Source organism: Zonotrichia albicollis, chromosome Z, assembly GCF_047830755.1.
Source record: "Zonotrichia albicollis isolate bZonAlb1 chromosome Z, bZonAlb1.hap1, whole genome shotgun sequence".
In the NCBI taxonomy this organism is placed as follows: domain Eukaryota; kingdom Metazoa; phylum Chordata; class Aves; order Passeriformes; family Passerellidae; genus Zonotrichia; species Zonotrichia albicollis.
In genome coordinates this window covers 55,866,925-55,892,523 of record NC_133860.1, presented here as the reverse complement: position 1 = coordinate 55,892,523, position 25,599 = coordinate 55,866,925, and the positions used below count along the sequence as shown (strand labels likewise).

The 25,599-nt window shown below is 37.9% G+C and overlaps 2 protein-coding genes across 3 annotated transcripts in view; both read left to right on the top strand.

Annotated features, from left to right (window-relative positions):
- The window catches only part of TUT7 (terminal uridylyl transferase 7), a 33,127-nt gene extending 18,575 nt beyond the window's left edge, over window positions 1-14,552 (top strand). Inside the window, exons 14-29 of one of the 2 annotated variants that reach the window (XM_014269043.3) lie at window positions 66-216; window positions 902-988; window positions 1,867-1,967; window positions 2,480-2,537; window positions 3,244-3,347; window positions 4,365-4,454; window positions 4,543-4,656; window positions 4,765-4,842; window positions 5,214-5,391; window positions 5,925-5,972; window positions 6,084-6,175; window positions 6,650-6,765; window positions 9,469-9,806; window positions 11,558-11,634; window positions 11,803-11,866; window positions 13,530-14,552. In XM_014269043.3, coding sequence (XP_014124518.1) covers window positions 66-216; window positions 902-988; window positions 1,867-1,967; window positions 2,480-2,537; window positions 3,244-3,347; window positions 4,365-4,454; window positions 4,543-4,656; window positions 4,765-4,842; window positions 5,214-5,391; window positions 5,925-5,972; window positions 6,084-6,175; window positions 6,650-6,765; window positions 9,469-9,806; window positions 11,558-11,634; window positions 11,803-11,866; window positions 13,530-13,597 — 1,764 coding nt within the window. In that variant the 3' untranslated portion in view covers window positions 13,598-14,552. The remainder of the gene's footprint in view (window positions 1-65; window positions 217-901; window positions 989-1,866; window positions 1,968-2,479; window positions 2,538-3,243; window positions 3,348-4,364; window positions 4,455-4,542; window positions 4,657-4,764; window positions 4,843-5,213; window positions 5,392-5,924; window positions 5,973-6,083; window positions 6,176-6,649; window positions 6,766-9,468; window positions 9,807-11,557; window positions 11,635-11,802; window positions 11,867-13,529) is intronic. The other variant, XM_005489810.3, reaches the window with a different exon arrangement.
- A 3,412-nt stretch (window positions 14,553-17,964) lies between these two features.
- Window positions 17,965-24,954, top strand: ISCA1 (iron-sulfur cluster assembly 1). Its single transcript, XM_074532484.1, has 4 exons — window positions 17,965-18,157; window positions 20,171-20,224; window positions 21,933-22,038; window positions 22,502-24,954. Exons 1-4 carry the CDS (start codon window positions 18,077-18,079, stop codon window positions 22,648-22,650), a joined length of 390 nt encoding a protein of 129 aa, XP_074388585.1. The 5' UTR covers window positions 17,965-18,076; the 3' UTR covers window positions 22,651-24,954.
- The last annotated feature ends 645 nt before the right edge of the window (window positions 24,955-25,599 follow it).

The following is a 25,599-nucleotide window of genomic DNA, read 5'->3' as shown; positions in this document are numbered from 1 at the left end:
AGTGTTGCTCCAATTTATTAAAGTACCATAGTTTTTAAAACTAATTTTGCTTCTTGTTCATGCAGTCTCCTACAGTAGTATGTAGCTTGTGCAAACGGGAAGGTCATTTAAAGAATGATTGTCCAGAAGACTTCAAGAAAATTGAGCTTGACCCACTGCCACCACTGCCACCCAAGTTTTCAGTTATTCTAAATCAAGTTTGTGTCCAGTGTTACCGTAAGTTTTTTCCTTTGAATATTGTGCCATAGAAAAAGAATAAAAAAAAACGTAATGCCCACAGACTAGTAGTGTTATAAGGTGACAGTGTATTTCCTACATTGCCTCCAACTCTGATACAATTCTACAATTTGGCTTAATGGTAATGGCTCCTAAAGAGCTGCTGAGTAGTTTTTACCTAGAGAACGAGAAAGTGTTTAGATTTTTCTTCCAACTGGTTGGTAGATTATTCATACAGGAAAATACATTTTCTGAGAATCTAATTTTGGGTGGAGTTTTTAACTGATGCTTTTGTATTTGTCTGATTTGAATTATGTTGACTGTTCCTTAACTTATAGTTTTCATAAAAAAAAGACTTCAGTATTCTAGAAAAAATTGTGAAAAAATATAGTTTTGTAACATTTCTCCACTTTTGTTCTTTTCAGAGTGACCCAACTTTCCTCCTTTCTCTCTCGCCATTTCTGACCAGACAAAATGCATTATTTGTCTAATTAATGTTTTTCTTTGAGCAGGTATTTCTCTTCTACTTCATCCTTGCTTTCTTTCCTTCACATGTGAATTTTCTCTTTCTCTTTCCCTTCCCCTGCCCCACTGTAAACCCCTCTCTATTTTCACTTGAATCTTTGCGCTTCGTGAAAAGTAGTTGCCTAAATTGTTGTCTTTTTTTGTTCTTCTTTTTTTAAAGGTGATTTTGCTCCAAATATAGTAGAAGATCATGCTCGGGAGTATATAAGACAAAGCTTGGAAATGTTCATTAGACAACATTTCCCAGGTAATTAGGCCATTTTATCTTTGTATTTATATTTTTAAATGTTCATACTTGAGTGTTTTCCAAGAAAACATAATTTCAGTACAACAAACACTTTAGTTTTGAATATTTAACCCATATTGTTGCTTAGCATTGGAATGCTTCATTACATTAATTTTTGTTCTAAGTCTTTTCAGGCTTTTTTAAATTTGAATTTTTTTCATTTATTCATATATAGCACACATTACTAGGAAGGAACAACAGCAAGTTAAGGAAGAAACAATCAAAGCAGAAGTGGAATAGTTTTACATTTGTTATTTTAACTATTAATCAGACTTATTTTTGTGACTGCTCTTACAAATAACAAGGTTATTTTAGTACTTCCTACTGAAACTTACTGGCCTTGGAATATTTTAAGATATAGCCACAAGATCTGGCCTATTCACAGAACCGAGGCATTTGATTTGTTTTTCCTTTCCTTTGTTTTTTTCTGGAGTTCTTACCTGTAACACCTGGACTTCAGTTCATGGTCCATTAAAATTCAAAATTGTTTTTTTTTTTTGACTGGAGCCAGGTATATTCCATTCCCTGAGAATCTCTGTACAAAACATTTTTCAGTCAGATGTCAGCTTGAACCTACATGCTGATGATTTAATTACTAGAAAACCTAACTTATTTCTGGATTTGTCAGACTGCTTATTTGAATCAATAATAGTAGAGATTCTTTTCTTATAAGCAAAGTTAATCAGAAAGTTTTCATGTACTACAGAAATACAATGTTTTCTCGCCTGTATTAGAATACACGCAGTGGTTTGCAGCTATGTACAATTTGAGATTCTGTGTTAGATATAATTTGATAATTCTTGTTGATATATGGCTGTGATACAACCCATGCCTTACAGGAACCAAGCTGGATTTGTTTGGCTCCTCAAAAAATGGCTTTGGCTTCAAACAAAGTGATCTTGATATCTGTATGACAATAGATGGTCTGGAAACTGCTGAGGTAGGTTCTGATTTTGGCTTGTGGTTAAATAAATGCAGAATTTTCTTATATTGTGTATTTAGCAAACAAATTCATTATTTTATAAAAGGTTTTAATATTAGAAGGAAATACTAAGGTACCACTGAGGCAGATTATTTTGGGGGTGTTTACTGTTGCCCTAAGGATGAGTGTAAGAATGAAGTAGCTAGTTTTCTCCCAAAATTCTGCATTTCTAGCTTTATTTGTGCAGATAAGTAACATTCTTGATTGCCTGAACTACTGGAATGGGAAACAACAGAAGAGCATATCAGTCTCCTTTCATGCTGAATATCAGCTTTTGAAAAGTTTCCATTATTACATTATCAGCTGTTGATTTTACATATGCCATTTTGAAATGATTTCTTGTATTCGCATAATTCTGTATAACATGAAACATTTGATTATACAGCTTTAAGCTTAAGGGCTCATAATAAAAGGTTGCCTGAAATACTTGCAGCAGATAGAGCTTTCAGCTTTTTTTCTTAATGTCTTAGGGACTCGATTGCATCAGAATCATTGAAGATTTAGCAAAAGTTCTCAAGAAACAGTCAGGTAATTTTCTGGAAAATTAAAATAAGTTATTATGGTTTTGATACTTCATTTGCTGTAGTGACAGGGTTCTGGGGCACTGTGGGTGAAAATCATTAAGATACAAATAACATAAAAGAGTTTGTTAGTAAGAGTGAGGTTGAATATTGTGAACATTTGGATTTACTTTTGTTTGTATATATAGGTATTCAAGGTTATTATGTATTGGACCACATCTGATCTGGACAGATAGTATGTTTATAACTTACATGCATAAAAATAATGATTTAAAACTTGAGGCTTCAGTTTAATAATTATGTACTTGTCTGTGAAGTTGATAGTAAAAGATATTCTGATACAAGTCTGCAGTGTGAATCTTGTTTTTTTTCTACAAGAAATCATGAATTTTATAGTGCTTTTTTTGGTGTATCTCCAATGAGTTGAAATCTATCATTTATGTCTTAAGCTTATTTCTCTATAAACAAATTAGACACTATTATTTAGACTGCTATTTATTTTTTGAGGGGGCTAAACATAAATTTATATAAACTATGTTTATCAGATTGATGATATTTGATAAATTTCTGAAATCAGTGTTTAAATGTAACTGAAATACAAATTTGGTGTCAACTAAGATTTTATTTTGTAGCCTTTTGGCTACAGTTGGAAGTTAAGTGATACTGTGTAGGACTGCATTGTAGCCATTCAGTAATAACACATTTCATCCTAGGTTTAAGAAATGTCTTGCCTATAACAACTGCTAAAGTCCCAATTGTCAAATTTTTCCATGTCAGAAGTGGTCTTGAAGTAGACATCAGTTTATATAATACTCTGGTAAGGTTACCTCCTTTTTTATTTTATGTTGTGTAACAAAAAACTGAGAATCTGTTTCTTGAGACTGAAGTGATTGTTTGATTGAGTTTCAAAAAGCAGCTGTTTCCAATTACCTGTTGCAGTTTGATGTTTCAAAGAAACCTTTTTGGTTTTGTTTGTTTGACTATGAGTGAGTCATCTGCACAGTTGTCATTTCAGAGTTGTCCTTCTTGAGAAAATCAATTAATTTTTCAGTAATAGTAAGAAACAGTGGTTTAAATATTTTAAGTCTTTCTCAAATGAGAGTCAAAATAAACTAACTTAAGATTTTTTAGACTCTTCTTGGCATCATGGCTCTTGGTTAGCCTTGAGAACTGAAAGAGTGATTTTGAATCCAGCTTGCCTCAACGGTAACATATTAGAAAGTAAAAAAAAAAAAAACCAAACCAAACCACAAACAAAACCAATCCATATGTTCTTGGCCAAACTTTTTAAAAACAGATTTAGTTTATTTCAATGTCTCTAATTTTCAAAACCCTGTTCCTTGAAACAGCAAAAGAAAGGTAAGTCGTAGAGACAATTTGTAGGCTTTCTGACCGTTTTTTATGAGCTCAGAGGGAGTCTTGAGGAGGACAACCACTAAGTGTGAAAGTGTTCTCCTTGAAGTTATGCTTTCATATGTGTCCGTTGGTAGCTCTCACACATCTGGACTGAAATCTCTGGGTTCAAGTAGTTACCTTCTACCAAATATTTTGAAACTGTAATAGGAGATTAATGCTTCTTGTTTTGAAGTCTTATTCTGTGAATGCTACTTTGTACCACTTCCATACAGATCAAGGAAGTTGGTAGGCTTTTAAGAGAATGGGTGATAACCTCATTGTTGAGTGCTTCCTTTCTCAATATATATTCCTACACAGGGCTTCACATATGTATTAGTTGATGATGCACCTTAGAGTTTTTCTTTTCCATGTTTTCAACTTATTTTCTTCATAACTTCAGAGCTTCTTTATTTTCTACATGACTTCCTTATTTTTGTAGGCCTTGCATAATACCAGACTTCTGTCATCATACGCAGCTATTGATCCTAGAGTAAAATACCTGTGTTACACAATGAAAGTCTTTACAAAGGTAAGTATGTTTCAGGCATTCTAGAAACAGTAGTTCCTTCAGCAGGGATGATCACCATGAAAGATACAAATCCCAATTCTTTTTCTAGATATGTGACATTGGAGATGCATCTCGAGGTAGCCTGTCATCTTACGCATATACTCTTATGGTGCTTTATTTCCTTCAACAGAGAAATCCACCAGTCATCCCTGTTCTTCAAGAGGTACAGTATATTGTAAAGAAATTAGTAACTGGACATAGTATTGATCAGAAGAATGTCAGTGCTGAATGTGAAAGGCTCTTCTAATGAGTTTTAATACTACTCTTTCAGATCTACAAAGAACCAAAAAAGCCTGAAATTTTGGTTGATGGCTGGAATGTATATTTCTTTGATAAGCTAGAGGAGTTGGTGAGTTGTCTGTATCTTGGCAAATGAATAGAAATTCCTTTTAAAGACAGTCTTCCCTAGGATAGAGTTTGAATATTGTGGTTTAACCCAAGCTGGCAATTAAGCACCACACAGCCGCTCTCCCATTCCCCCAGAACCCTCCCTGGTGGGAAAGCTAATTAAAAGAGAAAAAAAGTAAAATTTGTGGGTTGGAATAAAAGTACATTATTAATTGAAACAAAATAAAATAATAGTCCTCATACTCTTAATTGTTACAATGATGTTAATAATAACAGTAGTAGTAGTAGTAGTAGTAATAATGGTGGTAATTAAAAGAGAGGGAGTGGACTACTCAGTACTTACTGAATATAACAATATTTTTGTCATTTTAGTCTGTTGTTTGGCCAGACTATGGGAAAAACACTGAATCTGCTGGGCAACTGTGGCTGGGACTTCTCCGATTCTACACAGAAGAATTTGATTTCAAAGAGCATGTCATCTGCATCAGGAGAAAAAATCTGCTTACAACTTTCAAGAAGCAGTGGACCTCCAAATATATTGTAATTGAAGGTAAAACCATATAAAATACAGGAATATACAGAACTTCTTTAACGTGAAAATTCTGCTTCTTTGACAAGGCTTATTTATTTTTCTATTACTAGATTATAAATTTTTTAATGCCCATGTTTTGAAAGCATCTCAAAATTGCCACTGAGTTTCAGTAGTGCTAAGCATTACTCTTAAGGGGTTTTTGGCTACTGAAAAGAAGTTGCAAACAAGCTTCACACTTTTCATTATTAAGTAAATGGTGGAAAAATAGATTCAACAAAATCTTTTGGCAAAGAAATTAGGTGTAATTCAATTGAGATGTTCTCAAAAATACTAGGTTTAGCTGAGCCCATATTTACTTAAATGATTCAACTCTGTATGATTACTGTTTATTATCGCTGCTTATTATCACTATGCTCTCTGACAGAGAAAATGCAATTAGATATTTCAGAAATAATCTGTAACCTGTTTAGTGGCCCATTTCATTTTCATGCAAAGAATTTCTACTCCTTTGTCTGCACATTGAGGAATGCCTATCATGTTATTTTCTACAGATCCCTTTGATTTGAACCACAATCTTGGAGCTGGATTGTCAAGAAAAAGTAAGTCTTCTGTTAACAATTTCAAAGTGAAGATCTTGTCTTCAATATTATTTTACATTCCAGTTTGATATTTAAATGATTATTTTGGTTTGGGTTTTTTTTCTTCCACAGTGACAAATTTTATAATGAAGGCTTTTATCAATGGCAGAAGGGTATTTGGTACCCCTATAAAAATATTTCCTAAAGAATACCCGTCAAAAATGGTGAGTTACTTCTACGAGGAGTATGTGTGAGCTCTTTGGCATATAACTTAGCGTTTGCAGGACTACGGCTACATCACTGTAAACTTTTTCTCTTAAATTTCCACACTACTCTAAATATCATGGGAGTTACTGCTGAGTACTGTTTTGATGTTACTTGCATGTAAAATATTTTGATATGCAGAATGCTAGTCAAGTCAGAGTTTCATTGTACAGATCTATGTATTTTAATCCAAATGAAAACCACCTTAGCATTTCTTAAAACTGTGGTTTTATAACAGTGTGCAGACCTGGTGGTGAGTAGGCTGCCTGTCAAAGAGATCGGTGGCCAGCTAATTCATTAGATCTTTCAGGGTTCAGCTACAGACCCCAAGAGTATTCCTTTCTGTAACTCTTACTGCTGTTTTAACACTTTTGTATCTTTCTTGGTTTCCTGGTGTTTGGATTTTCATTTTAAATATATGATTTCTTCCACAGGATTACTTTTTTGATCCTGAGGTTCTAACAGAAGGAGAATTGGCACCAAATGATAGATGCTGCAGAACTTGTGGTAAAATTGGCCATTTCATGAAAGATTGTCCCATGAGAAGCAAGTGAGTATAGTATTGGCATCTGTGTGTAACTTTTTTCCTTAGGTTTGTTTAGGAAAGATTAGGATAGTAATGCTAAAAAAACGTGTACCTGCTGCAGATTATTTCATAACCTGAATTAAGATGTATCAGTACCTTTTTTGGCAGTAGTGGATAATGTTGTTGCAGAACTGTTAAAGTATCAATACTGACTCTCCATTTTGTTATATAGGAAAGGAGCAGTCACAGAGAATCTAAATATTCCATAGAGCTGAGTAACTGTGTGCTGTGAAAAGTATTCTGTATTTTTATTTATTTAATATTTTTATTTATTTAATAGCTTCTACTACCTGAATTTTGCTGCTCCTAGCAAGGCATGATTTTGTCAAATTCACAGAGTCATGCAATTCCTATCAAAAGCAAGGCAAGAATGTCACAGCATTACTTTTCATAAGCACACACGTATAAGAACAATGTCCTGCTTTGCATCCAGGAGAATACTTCCTGTCCCTGAGTAGCCAAGTCCAATATTCAACTTCTCTCTTCTGGCAACAGATGAATGGCTACGTGGCCTTTGCAGTTCTTCCTCTTATGAAATGCCTAAACCTAAAACTCATCCTTTAATTTTTATTTTAGTTTATTTTATTTATTTATTTTAGTTTATTTTAGTTACTAGAAAGCTCTTTAAAGATTTCATGTCTAAAAAACAGTGAAATCTTAAAAACCTTTATGCTCACTTTTAAGGTGGATGGAAAAATCTAACCATTGTTTAGAATCTATGTATGTTTAAAGTTGTCATTAGAAATCATTTGCACTTTCCTGTAACTAAGTTTAAAAAAAAAGCTACTAACATCATGTTGGTTGAAGCAGCTGTTCCACCACACATTAGAGACTTGTGAATTACATTGTTGATGATGTTAATTTGGCAGTTTACTCAGCTTTAGCAATTGCAAGCATAGCAGCTGATGATAGTTTGAAATTAAAGAATGCTGAAGGTGGTGTGAAAGTCTTCTCAACATCCAGACTGCTGTCTTGGATCTGTGGATTTTTAATCTTGCATTCTGAAGTGAAACACCAGTTCATTGCACATACTCAGCTACATTCTATACAACATTAGAGGAAAAGTAAATGGGATTGTGCATCGAAGAACAGAAATACCCTGTGAGGTAAAACCACTGATACATTTGAATCCTCAGTTCAGCCATTTATTGCAAAAGGGAGTGCTGTCTATGAAAGGAAAACCAGTTGTTTTCTGTAGTCTCTTCTGATGCATTCCCTCAGCATCTGGAGTTGCTGTATAAGAGATGTTAGAGTACATACCTGCCCTGCTCTGCTAATGCTCATTTGTGGATTGGACTTGTTTGTGATTTTGTCCTTTTAGTTTTGGTTGTTTTTTTTTTTTTTCCTGAGCTTGATTCTCTTGGTGTCCTTAGCAGTCTTCTATGGCAACCAGTTCTCTAAGTGCTCTGACTGATCTGTAAAACAGTGCTTTCCTGTATCTGTTTAAAGCTAATCTTAATAATCCAAGAACTTGCTGAGTGTGCATTTAAATCCATTTGCCTGTGTCCCTAACAAAGATGTTAAATAATATTGGTCACAATACAGACCCCTGAAGAGCACCAATCATCACTAGTGTTGACACAGACATCAAGAGATTGACCACAATGTTTGAAGTGAAACTATCCAGCCAGTTACATATCCACTGAGTCGTCCACCTATCAAATCCATCTTTCCATTTTATAGACAAGGATTTTGTGTAAGACAGTGTCAAATGCTTTGCAGAAGTCCAGGTACATGTTATCAGTCACTTTCTTTACCCACCATTTCTGTAACCCTTATTTATATAAAGCTACCAGATTTGTGAGGCATAATTTGCTCTTAGCAAAGGCATGTTGACTGTCACCAATTGTGTCTCTGTTTTCCACGTACCCTAGCATAGTTTACTGGAGGATCTGCTCCATGATCCTACCAGGCAGAGATGAGAACGACCAACCTATAGCTCCCCAGGCCTTCCTTTTATGCCTTTTTTTAAGAAAAAAGATGCTCACCTTGAAGCTCGTGCCATTCTTTTGCCTTTCATTCAGTTTTGTGAAGTATTTTCCAAGTTTCTGGCCATTAGCAATACATCCAACTTGCCAAAGGAGCCTGGTATCACCCTGAGATTTGGAGATTTCACTCCTGTCTCCTTTTCTAGTCATGTATGACCTTGTTAGATGAAGCAAGTCTGATAGTAGTAGTGTTTCCTCACTACTAGACCTTCAGGTCACATAGAATGTTAGAAGCTTCTCTCAACTGAAGAGACATTTAGAGTAAGTATGCAGTTTCAGAAGGAAAGAACTGAGTTCTGGTTGAGTCATACAAATAGAAAAAACCCAGAACTGTAGCCCTATATTTTTGTATTATTTTCTTTAGCATTTTGCTTGGTGTTTCTTCTCTTCCATTGCATGCAACTTGAGCAGACAGATTTTTCACTTGTTTTTATATTTTTTGAGTTACCATTATTAGTATTTAGGACTGTATTATCATCTAATTGTAAATTTAAATTATTAAATACATGTAACATCATGAGTGATGAAGAGCAGCACTGTTTGGTGGAAGAGTCAAAGTATGGCAATTCACTTTATTGGTCCCACTGAAGAATTATTTTGTCTAAGGACAGCATGTGCATTTTCTGTTTGGTTTTTTTATTGAGTCTGTGTGTGAATGTAAGGAGTTTGAACTCTGCAGCACTTTCTGCTCCTGCAGACTAAGACGGTGTCGTGATTATGAAGGTACACAAAGGTATGGAGAAATCAAGGAGAAAAAAAGCAAAGAGGACAAAGAAATGCAGAATAAACCAACAGAAAAGGAGAACTTAATCAAGGAGGGAAAGTTGCACCTATGTACACCTCAGAAGAGAAAACTAGCAAGGGTAATAGTGGAAACTGGGAGAGAGAAGACTCCCAGGCAATCAGCAGAGAAATGGAAGCGCCCGGAAGACAGAGACATGAGAGAAAAACGTTGTTTTATCTGTGGAAGAGAGGGTCATATTAAAAAGGAATGCCCACAATATAAAGGAGTTGCAGGTATGAAACTGATAAAGCTGAGTAGTTTAAATAGTGCTAAAGGGGTCTTTTTGTATTTTTAACATGGGTGACTAACCGATAAGGTTTTTGCATCATGTAAATGTGGGGGGTTTTTTAATGTAGTCACATTTAGCTATTTTTCCTTCATCCTCACCTTCCTTTCAGAAATGTGCTGTATCCTGGGAAATTTGGCATGGTCTCTCTTAGCAGATAAGATAGTTGTAATAAAAATGGTACAAGTATCAAATATGTTGAAATTGCTTTCATTGTTATCACAATGTATGAGTATGCCAACATTTCAAATTACTGGAAGCTTCTCTTCCAGTTCATCATAATTGCAACAGAAGCTAGTGTTATAGCTCTTCACATTACCTAAACCAGAATGGTTGTATACAACCCTGAAGTCAATATGAAAAGTGTACAGATTTGCTCAGATTGAGTTTTGTGAATAAAATGAAATAATGTTTTTGATTCAGCAGTTGAAGGGATACAGAAGTTCATCTTATAGAGCCTGACTGACAGAACTGGATGAAACACTGCTAAGCAAAAGTATATAATCATCTAAGTCATCTTTCAAATATGATTGATCACTCATCATTTGTGTTGTGAAGGAATACCTTTCTAAGATAAAACTGAGACTTAAGACAGTAGGTGGTATTTGTGATTAGCTTCTAAAGAAGCAGAGTATCACTGTTTCCCTGTACGTAAACCTGGGTGCACTTAAGTTCAGGCTGGAAAAAAATTGTTTTCTAAATTAGTCATAACTTGACCTCTTAAAGGAACAGATTGGAGTCTTTTATATAAACATATTTTTCAAACCAGCTTTTTTCTACTTCCAGAAATATCTTGTCTGCCTTAGATCAGGAAACTCTTCATAGTCAGTTGCATTTAGTGGAAGAGAGCATAGGATTGTGTTAAAATACTGGAAGGGTGAGGAAAATGGTGCAAGTATATTCAAAATTGTCAATATATTTAGAAGTATTCTTACTTTGATAGACTACTAGAAGTACTGGAGGGACAGAAGAGCTGATTAAAAATTGAAACCATGTTTCATTCAGCTTCTGACCTTTTGAAGGTTTTTGTCAAGTCTAAATTTAACTTTTGAGTTTGTTCATCTTTGACCTTGTCTCACTAAACTTCTCTTCCAGCCATTCTGTTTGCTGTGATACTGAGTCTCTTAAGGTAGAGGGGAATATGCCTGACTGTTTCACAGTCAATCATATTTAGCATTCATCACAGGAGAAATATTATTAGGCTGTACAGTATATATGTCTAAAATAGTACATTCTGCAATAGGTGTTTTTATCTGTGATTTGTATTTTGGGAATCAATATGTTTCAATTTGAAAGAATTGCTGTAGGTTGGGCTTTGTCTTTTATTGCTTGCTTAGTGCCTCAAGAGTTCTTCCTAGTTGAATAAAGTACTACAAACAAATAGATTCACTCTTTGCATTGCTGCATTTTGTGAGACTAAGGACACTTCGCTTACCACCTTACCTTCATTCATTCTAAGTTCCCCGTCTTCTGCTGATTCAGGAGGAGGATACGAAGATTAATTTATTGTAGGTTCCTAGCTTAAATGTATGTCTCCACATCATGTGAGTTTTCCATGTTATAAAGTTGAAGAAAATAACAATGTCCCACGGTCTACATTTTCTGATTCTAGATAGAAAATATTTTGGTGGTTTTCTGTTTTATGATAAGTGTAATGGAAACTAGTTTCCAATTAGCAACTCCTTATGATTTTTTCAGATGGCTCAAAGTCAGAAGTGTTGTGCGGGTCCCCTTCTTTCCCCACTGCTGTCAAACATGCTGGTAGATTAAATCAGGTAAACACCAAGTGCAACTTTGGTTTCATCTTTTACTTTTTATATGTTTTAAAGCCTATATAAAGTAATTAAGAGAAGCTTTACCTAAGCTTTCAAGGAGAAACTTCTGTGTTGTGAAATCAAATACTTCAGTTTTGTTGGTTTATTGATACATGTATGTTTTTATAGGGAGTGCTTATGCATGAAGAAAAAAAGAAACAAAAAGGAAAAGTATTTTTGAGTCCCCAGTCAGGTTTGTATATCTTCATTTCAATTCAGAACCTATGTGTAAAGGCCTGGCCAGCAGGGTTGGGAGGGGATTCTGCCGCTTCGCTCTGCTGAGAGCCCACCTGGAACCTGCATCCAGCTCTGGGCTCCCAGCACAGGAAGGACATGGAACTGTTGGAGCCAGTTCAGAAGAGAGTCACCAAGATGATTAGAGGGATGGAGCACTTCTGTGAAGAGGCTGAGAGGGTTGGGGTTGTTCAGCCTAGGGAAAAGAAGGCTTCAAGGAAAGGCTATTGTGGCCTTTCAGTTATAAAAAGGGGCCTTTAAGAAAGGTGGGAAGAAACTTTTTAGCGGGGGATAGTAAGGGGTAATGTTTTAAAACAGAAAGAGGGTCAATTTACATTAGTCTAAAGACAGAAGTTTTTTACAACAAGGATGGTGAAACACAGGCACAGATTGCTCAGAGAGGTGGTGAATGCTTCACCCCTGAAAACATCCAAGGTCAGGTTGCATGGGGCTCTGAGCAACTTGATGTAGTTGAAGACAGCCCTGCCCACAGTGGGAGAGTTGGACTAAATGACCTTGAACCCAAATCATTCTGTAATTGTATGGTTCTTCATCAGTCGTCATAGAAACTCGAGCTAATTTGCTGAACACAGTGACAGCTTGAACAGGCTGAAGCCACCTAATTTTTTAATCTGGAGAAGTGTACAAATTTTGAGTTTTGTATTTGAAGCAAAACTTGGGCATAACAATTCTGTGCCTTTATATCACTGACTCTGGTGGATTTAGTTTGCAGCAGAGTATGGTGGAGTTGTATCAATCTCTCCTGTTTCAGCTTACATGGGGTAGATTCTCTGATTTTTCAGAGACAAAACTTGGAATGCTTTCCTGTGAGGATTTCTTGCAGTAATTGTCTAGAATTATACATGATAAACTAACTTAGAGATTATCAAACCACATCCTTGGTTGCTAAAATGCAAACAAGTTAAAAATTACATTTAGAAGTAGCAGTGAGATTGTATTATAAAGGTCTTTATGTACTCCTTCTGAATCAGAAATGTTTTGCTTTAAATGCGTGATTAACAATGTAGCTTCCTCACTGCAATTTCACATACTTATTAGTAAGTACAATGAAGATTTTTGGAACGGCTGCTTTTGTTTTAATTACAATTTCTAGTACAACTCTGCAAACCTTCAGCACCATGCATATGTATTATATACACTAATCTCTCTGCAGCTGGAGGGGGACCTAATTAGTTTTCTGAAGTTTGTGAAGACTTGACTGCAATTAAGTATCTCAAATTAAATTATCAGTTTTGTTGGGAAGACACATTTTTTTGTCTTTGCTGGAAGGTGTTTTCAGATTTAGTTTGGGGATTTTGTAACCCAAAGTGGTTTGTCATTAGGTGTTTAGTTCAAGAAAATGCTAGTTATCAATTTTGTATCTGATTGTTTCCTACTGCCCTTTATCAGGTAAGAATCTTAAGATGAACTGTGTTTCCTTTCATTGTAGTTTGACTTGACAGTAATTTTCTCCGGTCTTTTTGTTTCAGTTCATTTATGTCTTTCTGGGTTTTTTGTGGGGTTTTTTGTTTGTTTGTTTGTTTTGGTTTTGTTTGGCTTTGTTTTTTAAAAACCAACAAATAATACCTTTAAAGCATTGTGGTTTTTTTCTCCCAATTTAGGCAGCCTTTCCAATAAATACATGACTCAGGGAAAAGCCTCACAGAAGAGGACCCAGCAAGAATCATGAGGGATATTAAGCACTGATAAATTGCAACACAGGCCCATCATTCACTTAAAAGAAATGTCTTTAGCTAAAGCCTCTGAATTCACAGGACAGCAGCATAGACAACCTTCAGCTTAAGTTCAATGAAATATGGGTGTTTTCTTTTAGATTGCTAGTACAAGCAACTGTGGACAGACCCCTACTCTTTATAATAGATTGTTTTACCATTTTAATAGAAAGCCATGATGTTTTGTATTTGTTTACTAGGTAATGCATTTAGAAAAGGACAAGTACTAAAAATGAACTGTTTTCAGGGTTTTGTTGTTTCACCTGACCATTTAAACTGCACTAAAACTATGTGCTAGCCAAATAAATTATATTTTCTTCAAAAATGAATCTTTTGAAGGAGCAAATGATATTTATTAATGTTGATTGTTTACTGAATCCTTGTGTAAGTGTTTGAGATGTTTGTAGACTGCTATATTCTTGTTTATTTCTCCAGAGAACTAAAAAGATAGACACTAGTCATCATATGTTAAACAATCTCTGGACAAGCAGTGCCACTGAGATTTTGTGGGGTTGTTTTCTGTTCTGTGATTTATGGGAGTTTATTTGCTGCTGTGCTTGTGTTCAAGAAAGAAAGAAAGATTAGGTAACAGGTCAGTCCTGTTTTGTTGCTGCTAAGAATCTTTCTCAAGGTCTTGGGGATACAGACAAAAATGCTTTAAGAAATAGAGGTATTATATTTGGCAACTGGGGAAAAATACGTGTCCATTTTCATAGAATATGAAGAGGATCCTTGTACCAGTCAAGAATTTACATTCATTAGTAGTACGAACTTGAGTTTTACTTGAAATCCTTCCAGAGGTGGTAACGCACCATTTTACCTTGTTCAAAAGAGAGAAATAGTTATGTGTTAAAATTGAAACCACTGTTAATTTATGAATCTGAAATAAATTTTAAACAAAAGTGAAAATCAGACTTAAGTTTCTCTTTTTTTTCCTGAGTTTGTAGTTTTCAATATTCCTGACATGCAGAAATGTAGAATTAATGTTAATTTACTATAATTATCTGGATTTAGAACCATCATGTTCAATTTTTTTTTCCCTACCTATTTTTATGGAAGCTGAAAGCTAGAATTGCCAAAAGGCTCTTAGGGAACTACTATCCTGTGTCTTGTTCTGGTTTTCACCCATCTGAAGCCAGCTATCCATGAACTACCAGATGTGTTGCTTTCATAAATAATTTCTTCTGTGTTCTTTCCTAAACACATTTTCAAGCCTATTACCTTTGTGCTTTATTTAGTTTTAACAGAGTTACATCCAATTTTGCTAGTGGAATTGAAGTGTATAAACTTTTCTGAACCAGGTGCATACTCTGTCATTCTTAATGATATGGAGGGACAGGCAGTTGTTTATTTATGCTGCCTTTTTTATTGGAAAAGAGTGCTGTCATCATATTTCACAGGAATTTCAAATGCTTTCGGTGAAAAAAAAAGCTTTTTTTTCAAAAGCTGGGATACGTTTTATGCTGTGAACAGTAGGTTATCAGTGCTGAGAAATTTAGAAATATGAAGGCTTTTCAGGTTTGCAACACAGTTAAATGTCTTAAACAGGTAACTCAATGTCATTTAGCTGTTTAACTACCAGATCACACACATACATTTTCCCTAATGTAATTGTTCTGATGAGGTTTGTTTCGTAGCTATATTTAAAACTGCTTCCCCATCTGTTAAAATTTTACTTAAAGCTTCCGGGGCTTGAAATAGCTGCTTAGAATGGGAGTTTTCTAGCATGGAAAGTTGTTGGCTTTTTCTTCCATACTGATAACTTAACAATATTTCTTGAAATCTAACTTGAAATAGTTAGATTTTAAAACTGATTTTTGCATTTATCCTGTCTCGAATAAGGCAATTTTTCTAGCCCTTGTTCAGTGTTCCATGTGGACATATATTCAGCAGGCAGGGGACTAAGAATTGATGATTGGAGGCATCCTGAGGAAAGCTGTGCCTGCATGGTCGAGTGCAAATGATGAAGGAGGTATTAACTGCATTTGTACATGAGCTTCCCCCCCTCAAGTGTACTGACTTCAGCTTTCAGCCCAGTGTAGAGCATTAAACCCCCCTTGCTGCTAAGTAGGAGTAGTTTAGTTGAGATGCATTCTCAAGGTGCATGAATTACCTGTGAAAAGACACACTCTTTGTAACTAAAGAAAATACAACTTTTTTATACACCTGCTATCTTTATATTTGAAGTAGTAGTACTGTGCCTCAGTAAAGAGCATAATTATGTATGTAAAAAACACCTAACACATCTGACTTACTACCAAGCTCTTCAGAACTACTAAGGCCAGAATCAGGGAAGTAAGTGAGGTGGTGAAACTCAAATGTGTTTCTTGTGCTTGGACTTCATTAAGAGGGATTTAAAGTATCATCTAGCATATTTAAGGATGCTGGAATGTGGAAATGAAAAATGAGTACTTGTTTACCTTCTGGCATAGCCATCAATCAACTTAAAGTAATGGCATGAGTCTCCCTGTACCAAGGCTGTTGGGGTTTCTTCAGCGTGAAGTTGCTGTAGCCACCGGGAGTTGGGGAATGGCAGCTCAGTTCATCCAGCAGCTTTCACGCTCTCCTCCCACACTGCCGCTGCACCAGGCAGGGATCAAGAAGGGCCCTTAGCACTGCATGGCTATCCCCTTCACTTGGCCCCAGACTGGCATGAACCCAGAGGAAAGGGCAGGATCCTGCTCAGCAGGAGGGCAAACACAATGCATTGTCTGTGAAGGTTCCAGGTCCTCTGCACTTCGCTCAGGGATTTGTCCAAACTGAATTACTCTACACATGCATTTTGCCCTCTGAGCCAAAGCTTCCTATTGAATAGCCATATGCATTATTTTAAAATGCTTGCCAGTGTGGCAGTCAATAAATATTCACATTCTGTGCCTGTATTTTGTAGGTGGGAAACTATGCACTCATGGGCCTCCATTGTTCTCTGGTGTGGGAAAATGTCTGGGGGTAAAACGGTATGGAAATTGTAGAGGGAAATAGGATTGCTGCTCCCTGGGTGGAATGTTGCCAGCACACCTGACTTCCCACTCACTGTACATGCTAAAGGTGGGTGGAGTAGAGTACACTCTAGCCAGGCTCTTGCAGAGGCTTGAACTTAGTGGTCCTTTCTGGCTGATAAGCTGCACAGCAGCTGAAAACCAAGGGAGATAAAGGAAGGTGTCCTGATGATGAATCAGCAGCTGTGGTGGAATCACTCTCCTTGGGCTGACACGTTATGTATTCTGAGATAGCCACCCCCAACATACAACCACTCCTCACAGGGTAAGCTATATGACTACAGCCACTCAAGCTCCATCTAAACATAAGCAAATAGTACAAAAGTGAATTCAGAAGGGTGAGAAGTTAGGAAGGACTCCATTGTAACTTCTGAAGTCGTTTGACAGGCTCAACCTGTCTTTGCCCCTGTGGGGACAACTATGGGGTACGAACAGTGTTCTGTGAACGGTAAATTATTGTCTTGAGCTGACTTTTGTTAGGGATTAGAGGTTTTTAGTACAGTGCTTTGAATTAAAATATTGCACTGAATATATTTTCGCGGTCAGCTACCGTCACCAGCAATCCTTGAACCTTAAAATGTCAGAATTCAAGGTTACATCCAAAGCAGCAGGACCAGGGAGGGGATTCTGTCTCTCCTGCTTGCCTCTTGTGCGTGCATCCAGCTCTGGGGCCTCCAACTTAAGAAGGATATGAAATTGTTCAAGTGTGTGGCCTTCACTGATAAGAGGACTGCAGCCACCTCCCTTATGAAGATGGGCTCAGAAGGTCGGGGCTGTTCAGCTTGAAGAAGAGAAAGTTAAGTGAAGACCTCATGGCAACCTTCTCTTATCTGCAGGGGGCCTACAGGGAAACTGGAGACTTCGTCAGGAACTGTAGTGACAAGACAAGAGGGTGATTTAAAGGAGGTATTAGAAGACATTTGTCACTGTGAGGCAGGTGAGGCACTGGTTATGGATTGCCTAGGGAAGTTCTGCATAAGGCCTTGACCAGCCTAGTCTAGTGGACAGGGTCGCTGCCCACGGCAAAAGGGTTGGGACTAGATGATCTTTAAGCTCTATTCCAACCCCCTAGCACTCCAAATTAATAAAGATTGTTATTCCGTAACCTGTTAACTTGGACTTTCAACGGCGCTGACAGACTAATCAATCATTAAAGGCTTTCAGGAAAAACCTCCCCTTTCCACGTGACATTGGCCGGCTGTTTTGCCGCGGCCTCCGCCAGGGCGGCTGAAGGGCAGAGCGTCCCGGCTGTCTTTGCTGCTTATCTGGGCGCGCAGCCCCGCCGCCTGCTCTGCCCCGCCCTCGCGGAGCCGCGGCCGCGGCGGGACCGGGCGCATCTCCGGGGGCGGAGCCGCCGCCGCCCGTCCCCGCCCGCGGCCCGTGCGCGGTGGCGTCACAGCGTGCGGGCGGCGCTGCCCTGGCCGAGGGCGCCGGGCCATGGCCTCGTCCGTGGTGCGCGCCACGGTGCGCGCCGTCAGCAAGCGCAGGATCCAGGCGACCCGCGCCGCCCTCACGCTGGTCAGTGCCGCGGCCGGGCAGCGGGCGGGACGCGGGCACCGCGGCACCTCGCGGGTGCGGGAGCTGCGCCACGGGCAGTGAGGCGGCCCCTGGCAACTGCGGGGCGGGCGCAAGGACGGGGACGGGCCGGCGTCGGTAGTCCCAGCGGGGCGGCTGCGACGGGCGGGCTGCAGCGGGCTCCTCTTCCCCCTGGCGAACTGAGAGGCGGGCGGTGGCTCCTGCTCCGCGGCGGTCCCGCTGAGAGCAGGCCCCGCGCTCCGCCGCTCCGTCTGCGGAACCGCGGGGCCTGGTCGCATAGACACTCCAAAAAAAGTATTTGATTAAATTTTTTGGAAAAGGGTAATGCGTTGCTTACCAAGGCTGACGCGTAGGATCTTTCCAAGAAGGTTTTACATCCTGTTGTTAATAGTAAAGTGCGTGCATTCCGTACTAGCGGCCGTGCTGGAGAGGCCAAACTTGAAAACATGGTGTTTGGTCATAGGCTGGACTCGGTGATCTCAGAGGTCTTTAACAACCTCTGATTCTGAGAGCACTGCAGAGGAAGGTACAGCCATGTCTCCGCAGGAACAGGGTCAGATCGAGTGCACAGAGCTCAGTCGTTTGTCAGAGCTCGTAATTCCTGTTCGTAGTGGGTCTCTAACAAAAAGAGTGGTAGTGGTAATTAGAAAGGATTTTCTGCTGCAAGTCTACTTGAAGTTTGCTTTATGTGTTTAATTCGGCTCGTGGTGAGACCTTCACACTAATGCTTTTCTTAGTGTCTTAGAAACTTGTGGGAATGTAATGGAAATTTCGACGTTTGCATTTAGTTCTTGCATTTCTGCATCAACTAGATCTGCATGAATGGTGAATTTTATCTGCTGATAAGTCAGAGGTCCCCTTAAGGTTAATGGGGAGAGAGATGTAGGCTATAAGCCCTCTATATCTAACTGATTTTTATCTGTAATGGATATGTGACAAAAGTTTTACAATAAAGAGTTACTTGATTGAATTATGATAGTGATTTTGGAGGAAAAAGTTGCAAAGAAACAACATGGATATTGACAGGCTTGAGAGGTGGACAAACTTCATAAAGTTCAGCGAAGTGAAATGCAAGGCAATCCCAGGCACACCAACAGGTTGGGTGGAGAATGGATTGAGAGCAGCCATATCAAGAAGGACCTGGGTGTGATGGTTGATAAGAGGCTGGACATGACCCAGCAATGAGCACTTGTAATCCAGAGAGCCAAACGTGTCCTGGGCTGCATCCAGAGCAGCGTGGGCAGCAGGGCAGGGAGGGGATTCTGCCCCTCTGCTCTGCTCTGGGAGAGCCCACCTGGAACCTGCATCCAGCTCTGGGCTCCCAGCACAAGGAGGACATGGAGCAAGTCCACAGGAGGCCACAAAGGTGATAAGAGGACTGCAGCCACCTCGTTTATGAAGACAGGTTGAGAAGGTTGGGGCTGTCCTCCTTGAAGAAGAGAGGTTTGTCTGGAGACCTCACAGCAACTTTCCAGTATCTGCAGGAGGCCTACATAGAAGCTGGAGAGGGACTTCTCATCCGGAACTGCAGTGATAGGACAAGAGGGAGATTTAAATGAGGTATTAGGAATAGCGAGGTGTGACACTGGAATGGGTTGCCCAGGGAAGTTCTGGATGTGTTCAAGCCCAGTTTGGGCTTGAACTAACCTGGCCTATGTCCAAGGCTTGACCAACCTGGCATACTGTCCCTGCTATGGCAGGGGTGTTGGAACTAGATTATCTTTAAGGTTCTCTTCCAACCCAAGCCACTCTGATATTCTAACAACCAAAACCCCCACTGTTAAGGATTAAGGATTGAATTTTTGAGGTATCTGTTTGCTGGCAGTGCAGGTGAGAAGAGGTTGTGTGCTCTGTGTCAATTAGGTTGAGGAGACATCTGTTTTGCAGCAGTGTGTGTCTTACAGGCATCAGCTTTAATACATGCAAGCACTCATTGCAAATATACAAATAAGCAACCAAAAAAATCAAATTTATATGTATTCTTTTGTGTTTCAGACCCCTTCTGCTGTCCAGAAGATAAAAGAGCTTCTGAAAGATAAACCTGACCATGTAAGTGTAGATAGAGTCAGTTTGTAGGGTATGCTAAGGTATTAGTACAGCTCATGATTGCAAAGCATTTCTGGCTAACTTAGAAGTTTGAACTGAACACTGAGGTATTTGTTAGAGATGTTGACGTATTTTTTTGGTTAGGAATGCATAAGCTTATTTGTATATCCAGCTTTGTTTTGTTATAAAATGAAATGCAGGAAACAACTGACTGTAAAAACTGTACTTCACTGTACGGTTACTGTTGAGATTAATGAAGTTGGAAAAACTTTAAGCTTCAGATGTTTTTGAGCTACATTTTAATGAAACCCTTTAGTATGACATAGTAATGATTTCTGATAGGGAGAGAGCTCTTCAGCTGTTATTATTTAAGTTCTTGTAGGAATTCTCATTGTGAAATATGCAGTAATAAAGTAATATTCATATGCATTGGAGAATATCGAATTCTTAGGAAACTTGCCAGACAATGTGTTTTTTTAAGTAACTAGTGTTTCACCAAGTGATGAGTTTGTCATCTTTTCTTCTTGAGGGAAAGACACACATAGGCTTCTTTTATAATCATTGTAAAAACAAGCATTAGGGTTTTTTTACAGTAAGTATTGTTCCAAGAAGAATATTTCTTTTATTAACCAAGGCCATTGTTTGTTTTGCTTCCTGCGTATCTGTAACTAGACTTATTTGTTCTAATGTTTTAAACCATCCTAAGGAAGCCCTGGGCCTACGCTTTATATGGTCATTCATTTCCTGGCTTTAAATGGTGTCTGTGTTTTCCAACCCATTCTTTGTAGCAGTTCCTGTAGAGAAAGGTATTTCGTCTGAAAGGATCAGATGCAGTTTGTCTTGAGAGCCCATTTAATGAAAAGTGTTACATTTTGATACATTTTTATCACAACGTAGGCCATAGAGAGTGAAGTTTGGCTCTTCAGTTAGGAAGCGCTGGTGCGTAGAAGGTGATGTGGATACTTCTTAAAGATTCTTGCACACAAATAGTTTTCTACTTTGTTAAAACTTCTTGATTTTCTCTTTACATGGATGCTCTTCTTGTCTGCCTTGTTGAATGCTGTGAATGTTAGAAACGTTGGCTAAGTTGGCTTTTAAGGCCAGTTTAACCAATACACATATACATACGTTGATTTAGGGAGGGGTTTGCTTCTTGGCAATAGAGGTAATAAAAAATCAATGCATGTTTTTCAGAACTTTGGTTTAAAGTAAGTTTTCTGACAGTGTCAAAATAAGGGCAGTTACTAGATTATCACAGAGCAAGAGTTCTGTGATAATCTAGTAACTGCCCTTATTTTGGCCTCACAGCTTCATAATTATGTTACTGTCATACGACCTGAATTACCATCTGAGTAAACTGTAATTTGAAGTCACAAAATACGTGTCTTTGAAATTTGACTGCCTTTTTGGGACTGTCTTTTTGGTTCCTATATGACTGCCTATGGTTCATTACTTCAAAAATTGAGCATACTGGAGGGCATGATCCACTCCAGCAAGGATCAGATGGGTTTTTTACCTTGGCAGTCAAATTTATAAAAGAAAAAGTTACCTCTTAGCTGTTTACAGTAATTCACTTTTGCATTTAGGCAGTAGAGAAAAATAAATGTCAGCACTTCATTGTTCTGCATACTTTTTACCTTGATGTTCTGAATAGGTTTTAAAAAGGAAGTCGTGTATGTGGTGGTGTTTTTTGTTGTTTCTTTTTATTTAGGTAGGTGTGAAAGTAGGTGTTCGTACAAGGGGATGCAATGGACTTTCTTACACATTAGAATATACAAAATCAAAAGGAGACTCTGATGAAGAAGTAGTTCAAGATGGTGAGTTTCTGGTGCAGCAGCACAAGATTCTGTTGGGGAGGGCATAAAATCTGGTGATTTTGAGAGAAGAAATCTATATTGTCAAAGTTTTGTACCTTCCTGGATTTACAGACTTCAAGAAGGGTATGGAATGGGTTACTGTCTGCTATGCATGGGAATTGTGTACTCAAGCTGAGATTTGTTGCCATGTTCTACAGCTTATTTCCCTTAGCATCATTTTTTATCTCCTGTCAAAAAGCAGATATTCGTGTGCACACATAAGTAACAGTTCCAGACTTCTGCTAGATTTCTATTGGTAGAAAGAAAATAGTGATTGAAGTGCCCCACATTAGGCCAGGGAGACCAAGTTCTACTAGTTGTCTTTATACTTAGCTTCCTCTTTTTTTATTACTGGCCAAAAGTGAATTTCAAAGTGAATGATGGTTTTGCTGTATGTAATTTCTGGTTTTCTGTTCTTTTCAAGGGGTTAGAGTGTTTATTGAAAAGAAGGCACAGCTGACACTTCTAGGAACTGAAATGGACTATGTAGAAGACAAACTGTCCAGTGAATTTGTCTTCAATAACCCAAACATCAAAGGAACATGTGGCTGTGGAGAAAGCTTTAACATCTGAAATCTCAGGATTACTTCTTTGACTTTCAGCAGCCCAAAACACTTACTATTATGACTTTCAGATGCAAATGCATTTACTTCAGGTTTGTAGGCTGCGTAAAGTGGGGATACTATTAAGAAAAATAAAGTTACATATTCAAAAATATAAGCTGTGTGTTAAATTCCACCCTGATGTAGTTACACTGTTATTTCTGATGAATTGGGATCTAAAAGGTAAGAATAGTGAGTGCTGCAGTAACATCTCTGTACTTCCACTTGCCAAGGAAATAAAATTTCACTGTTCTTTTCCTCTGTCATTTTCTTTGTTAATCCTACTCGTACTTCCCCATTCAAAACCCATTTGAAAGAATACATTGTGTTCTGCTTTGATTTGGGGAAAACAAACAAACCAATGGACAAAAAATCATCACCATTTCTGTGTGAGTATTTATAAAGATTTATATATACAAGCACACAGTCCTTGCTTATCTTGTACTTTTCCAATGCTTTCGTCTTTTTACAAGTGCATTTTCTGGTGGTTTGTTTTCCCTTAAATTCAGGGAAATAAAAATGTTTTTCATGTATTAATATAGTGAATAAGCTATAATCGCGTCTGTTGTAGAAATGCTTGGAAGAGGGCTAGCCTAATTTTAATTATTTTCCTTTCTTTTCTGAAGGCATAGTCCTGCTGTACTTGGTCATTTTCAAAGCATGAAGTATCTGGGTACTGGAGGGCTAAAAAGCGATATGCAGGCCTTGTTCTTCACATTTCAGTTTTTTATCTTGCTTCAATTAATTTGCAAAGGTGGTAAAACTGCTTCCACATTCTTATTCCCCATGTTCGCAGAATGTGCTGTGTTTGCACCAAAATCTATGAAAACTTATTGAGAGACAAATCTCAGATTTCTCATTACTTTTTTTTTCTGTAATCATGCATGCTACTAATTTAGAGTTAGAGTTTGAACTCTTTTTCATAACTCTTAAGTAGTAGATTTTATTCACCAAAGTTTGTGGTCCCCTGTGTTTAACTCCTGTCTTGGATTTAACTCGATAACAGGAAAAAAATCATTTTTAATGATAAAAACCCCTTGGTATTTCATATTACTTTTAAATTAATCTAGGCAGTAATTAAAATACTGTAAGAGGCCATTTTTTCTTTGGAATTTACTTAATCATAATTTTGGTTTTGTAAACAAGTGTCTTTCAAGCTCATACAATCTGCAGCAGTTCTTCACTGGTGCTGATACAGAAGTGTATAAGTCTCTCCAGACCTTCCCAGCCTGGTATGAGAGAGAAACTGTTCCACCCTTTTATCTCCTCATTGTCCAGAGATGACATTGTGCAGCTCAGGTGCTCACTTGTGCAGAATAGAAGGTAACGTCTGCTTGAGCAACAGATTTGAACAGCTGGTGAAAATAAAAAAGAGGAGACAGCAGGAGTCTTGTAGGTGTTGAGATGGGAATGATCTGAGAGCATTAAGGCTGTGTGTTGAAAATCCAGAGATCATCTTGATGTGGACAGTTGTACACCACATATCTGCACCAACTGCTGTAGATGTAGCATTGCACCTACGTTTTGGTTCTTCCCTCTACACCTTTTCCCAGAGCAAGGGAAGAATAAAAATGAAAAAATGAAAAATTACGCTTCATCTGCTTTATGTAGTGCACAGGAACAGAAGATCAGAATTACTTACAGTCTAATAGTAAATACTTGAATTTTAGTTGAATATCACCTTTTGATGTAAAGACACTATTTCCTTCAACAGTCAACTGTTGCACACAGTTACTCCATATAGTGATTCAGGAATTAGTGGTCATACACTGGTGAAGTGCTTCTGTAGTGATGTAACTCTTTCACTCTTGCCAAACAAAAACATGGAGTTCATGTGACATAGTTGCATTACATCTAAAACTCCAAGCTAAGGGCATTTCTTCAGATTGCATTTCTCTGCTTCTTGCTAGAGATAAGACTTTGAATGTGGTAACACTGATGGTTGCTAAGAGTGCTGGTACTTACTCATTTAACTTGTTTTGGGGTGGAGAGCATTGGTTTGAGGTTTATTTTAGACCTGTGGCATGTATAGTAATCCTTTTTGTGTATTTGTGTATGCCTTGAATGAAAGTTTGCACTTTTGTACTCCCGTGAAGCAAACATCTTAAGTTGTCACCTCACTAAGACAACTAATGCACAATATGTTGAACTGCTAAAGTGCTATTTACAGTTGCATACAAACTATGGTTTTGTTGATTGGTCCATTATAATTTTGTGCAACAATGTATGTAGAGTCCTCAATTACAATAAATATAGCCTGTTGGTAACCATGAAATATTCCTATCTTGAATGATTTTTTAAAGTAATAAAGCACTGGGGGAGAAAACATGCTTGTATGCTGGGGTTACAAAGTAGACACAATGCTACTGTTACCTGACTTAGTATTTCCCCAAAATATTAAACATTTCCAGATATTAACAGCATTGAAATGACATAGAAATATATGGCAAAAAAATTAGTTAACTGTGTACACAAGATATTTATGCATCTGGGAGAGTGCACTGTTAATGCACAGCCTTCTATTAAAATTCATTACACACTATTCTCATGGTAAAAATTCTAGCAGACGAGATGAATATATCTTGAAGGCTTTCACATAGCAAAAATGTTTATGGTATGATTCAGTGTAGGATAATGATTTTGATTGAAGTAACTGCTGACATAAAAGGTTTTTGGAACTAACTAGGCGTTTCCAGGATGAGAGTCAAAGGGTATTCTTCACTGTTGCACTTCAGTGCTGTATCATGGCACTCATATTCTATAGTGTACTATGTCCGTGACATGTTTGGGGCTTTCTCTTAGATACAGTCTTTGCAGCCCTAAAGGTTCCTTTTGCTGTTAGATGAAGATTCTGAACAATAGAAGGTGAAGTAATTAATTCTGGAAAAATGTCAGAGGTCATTGATACAATTGCATATTC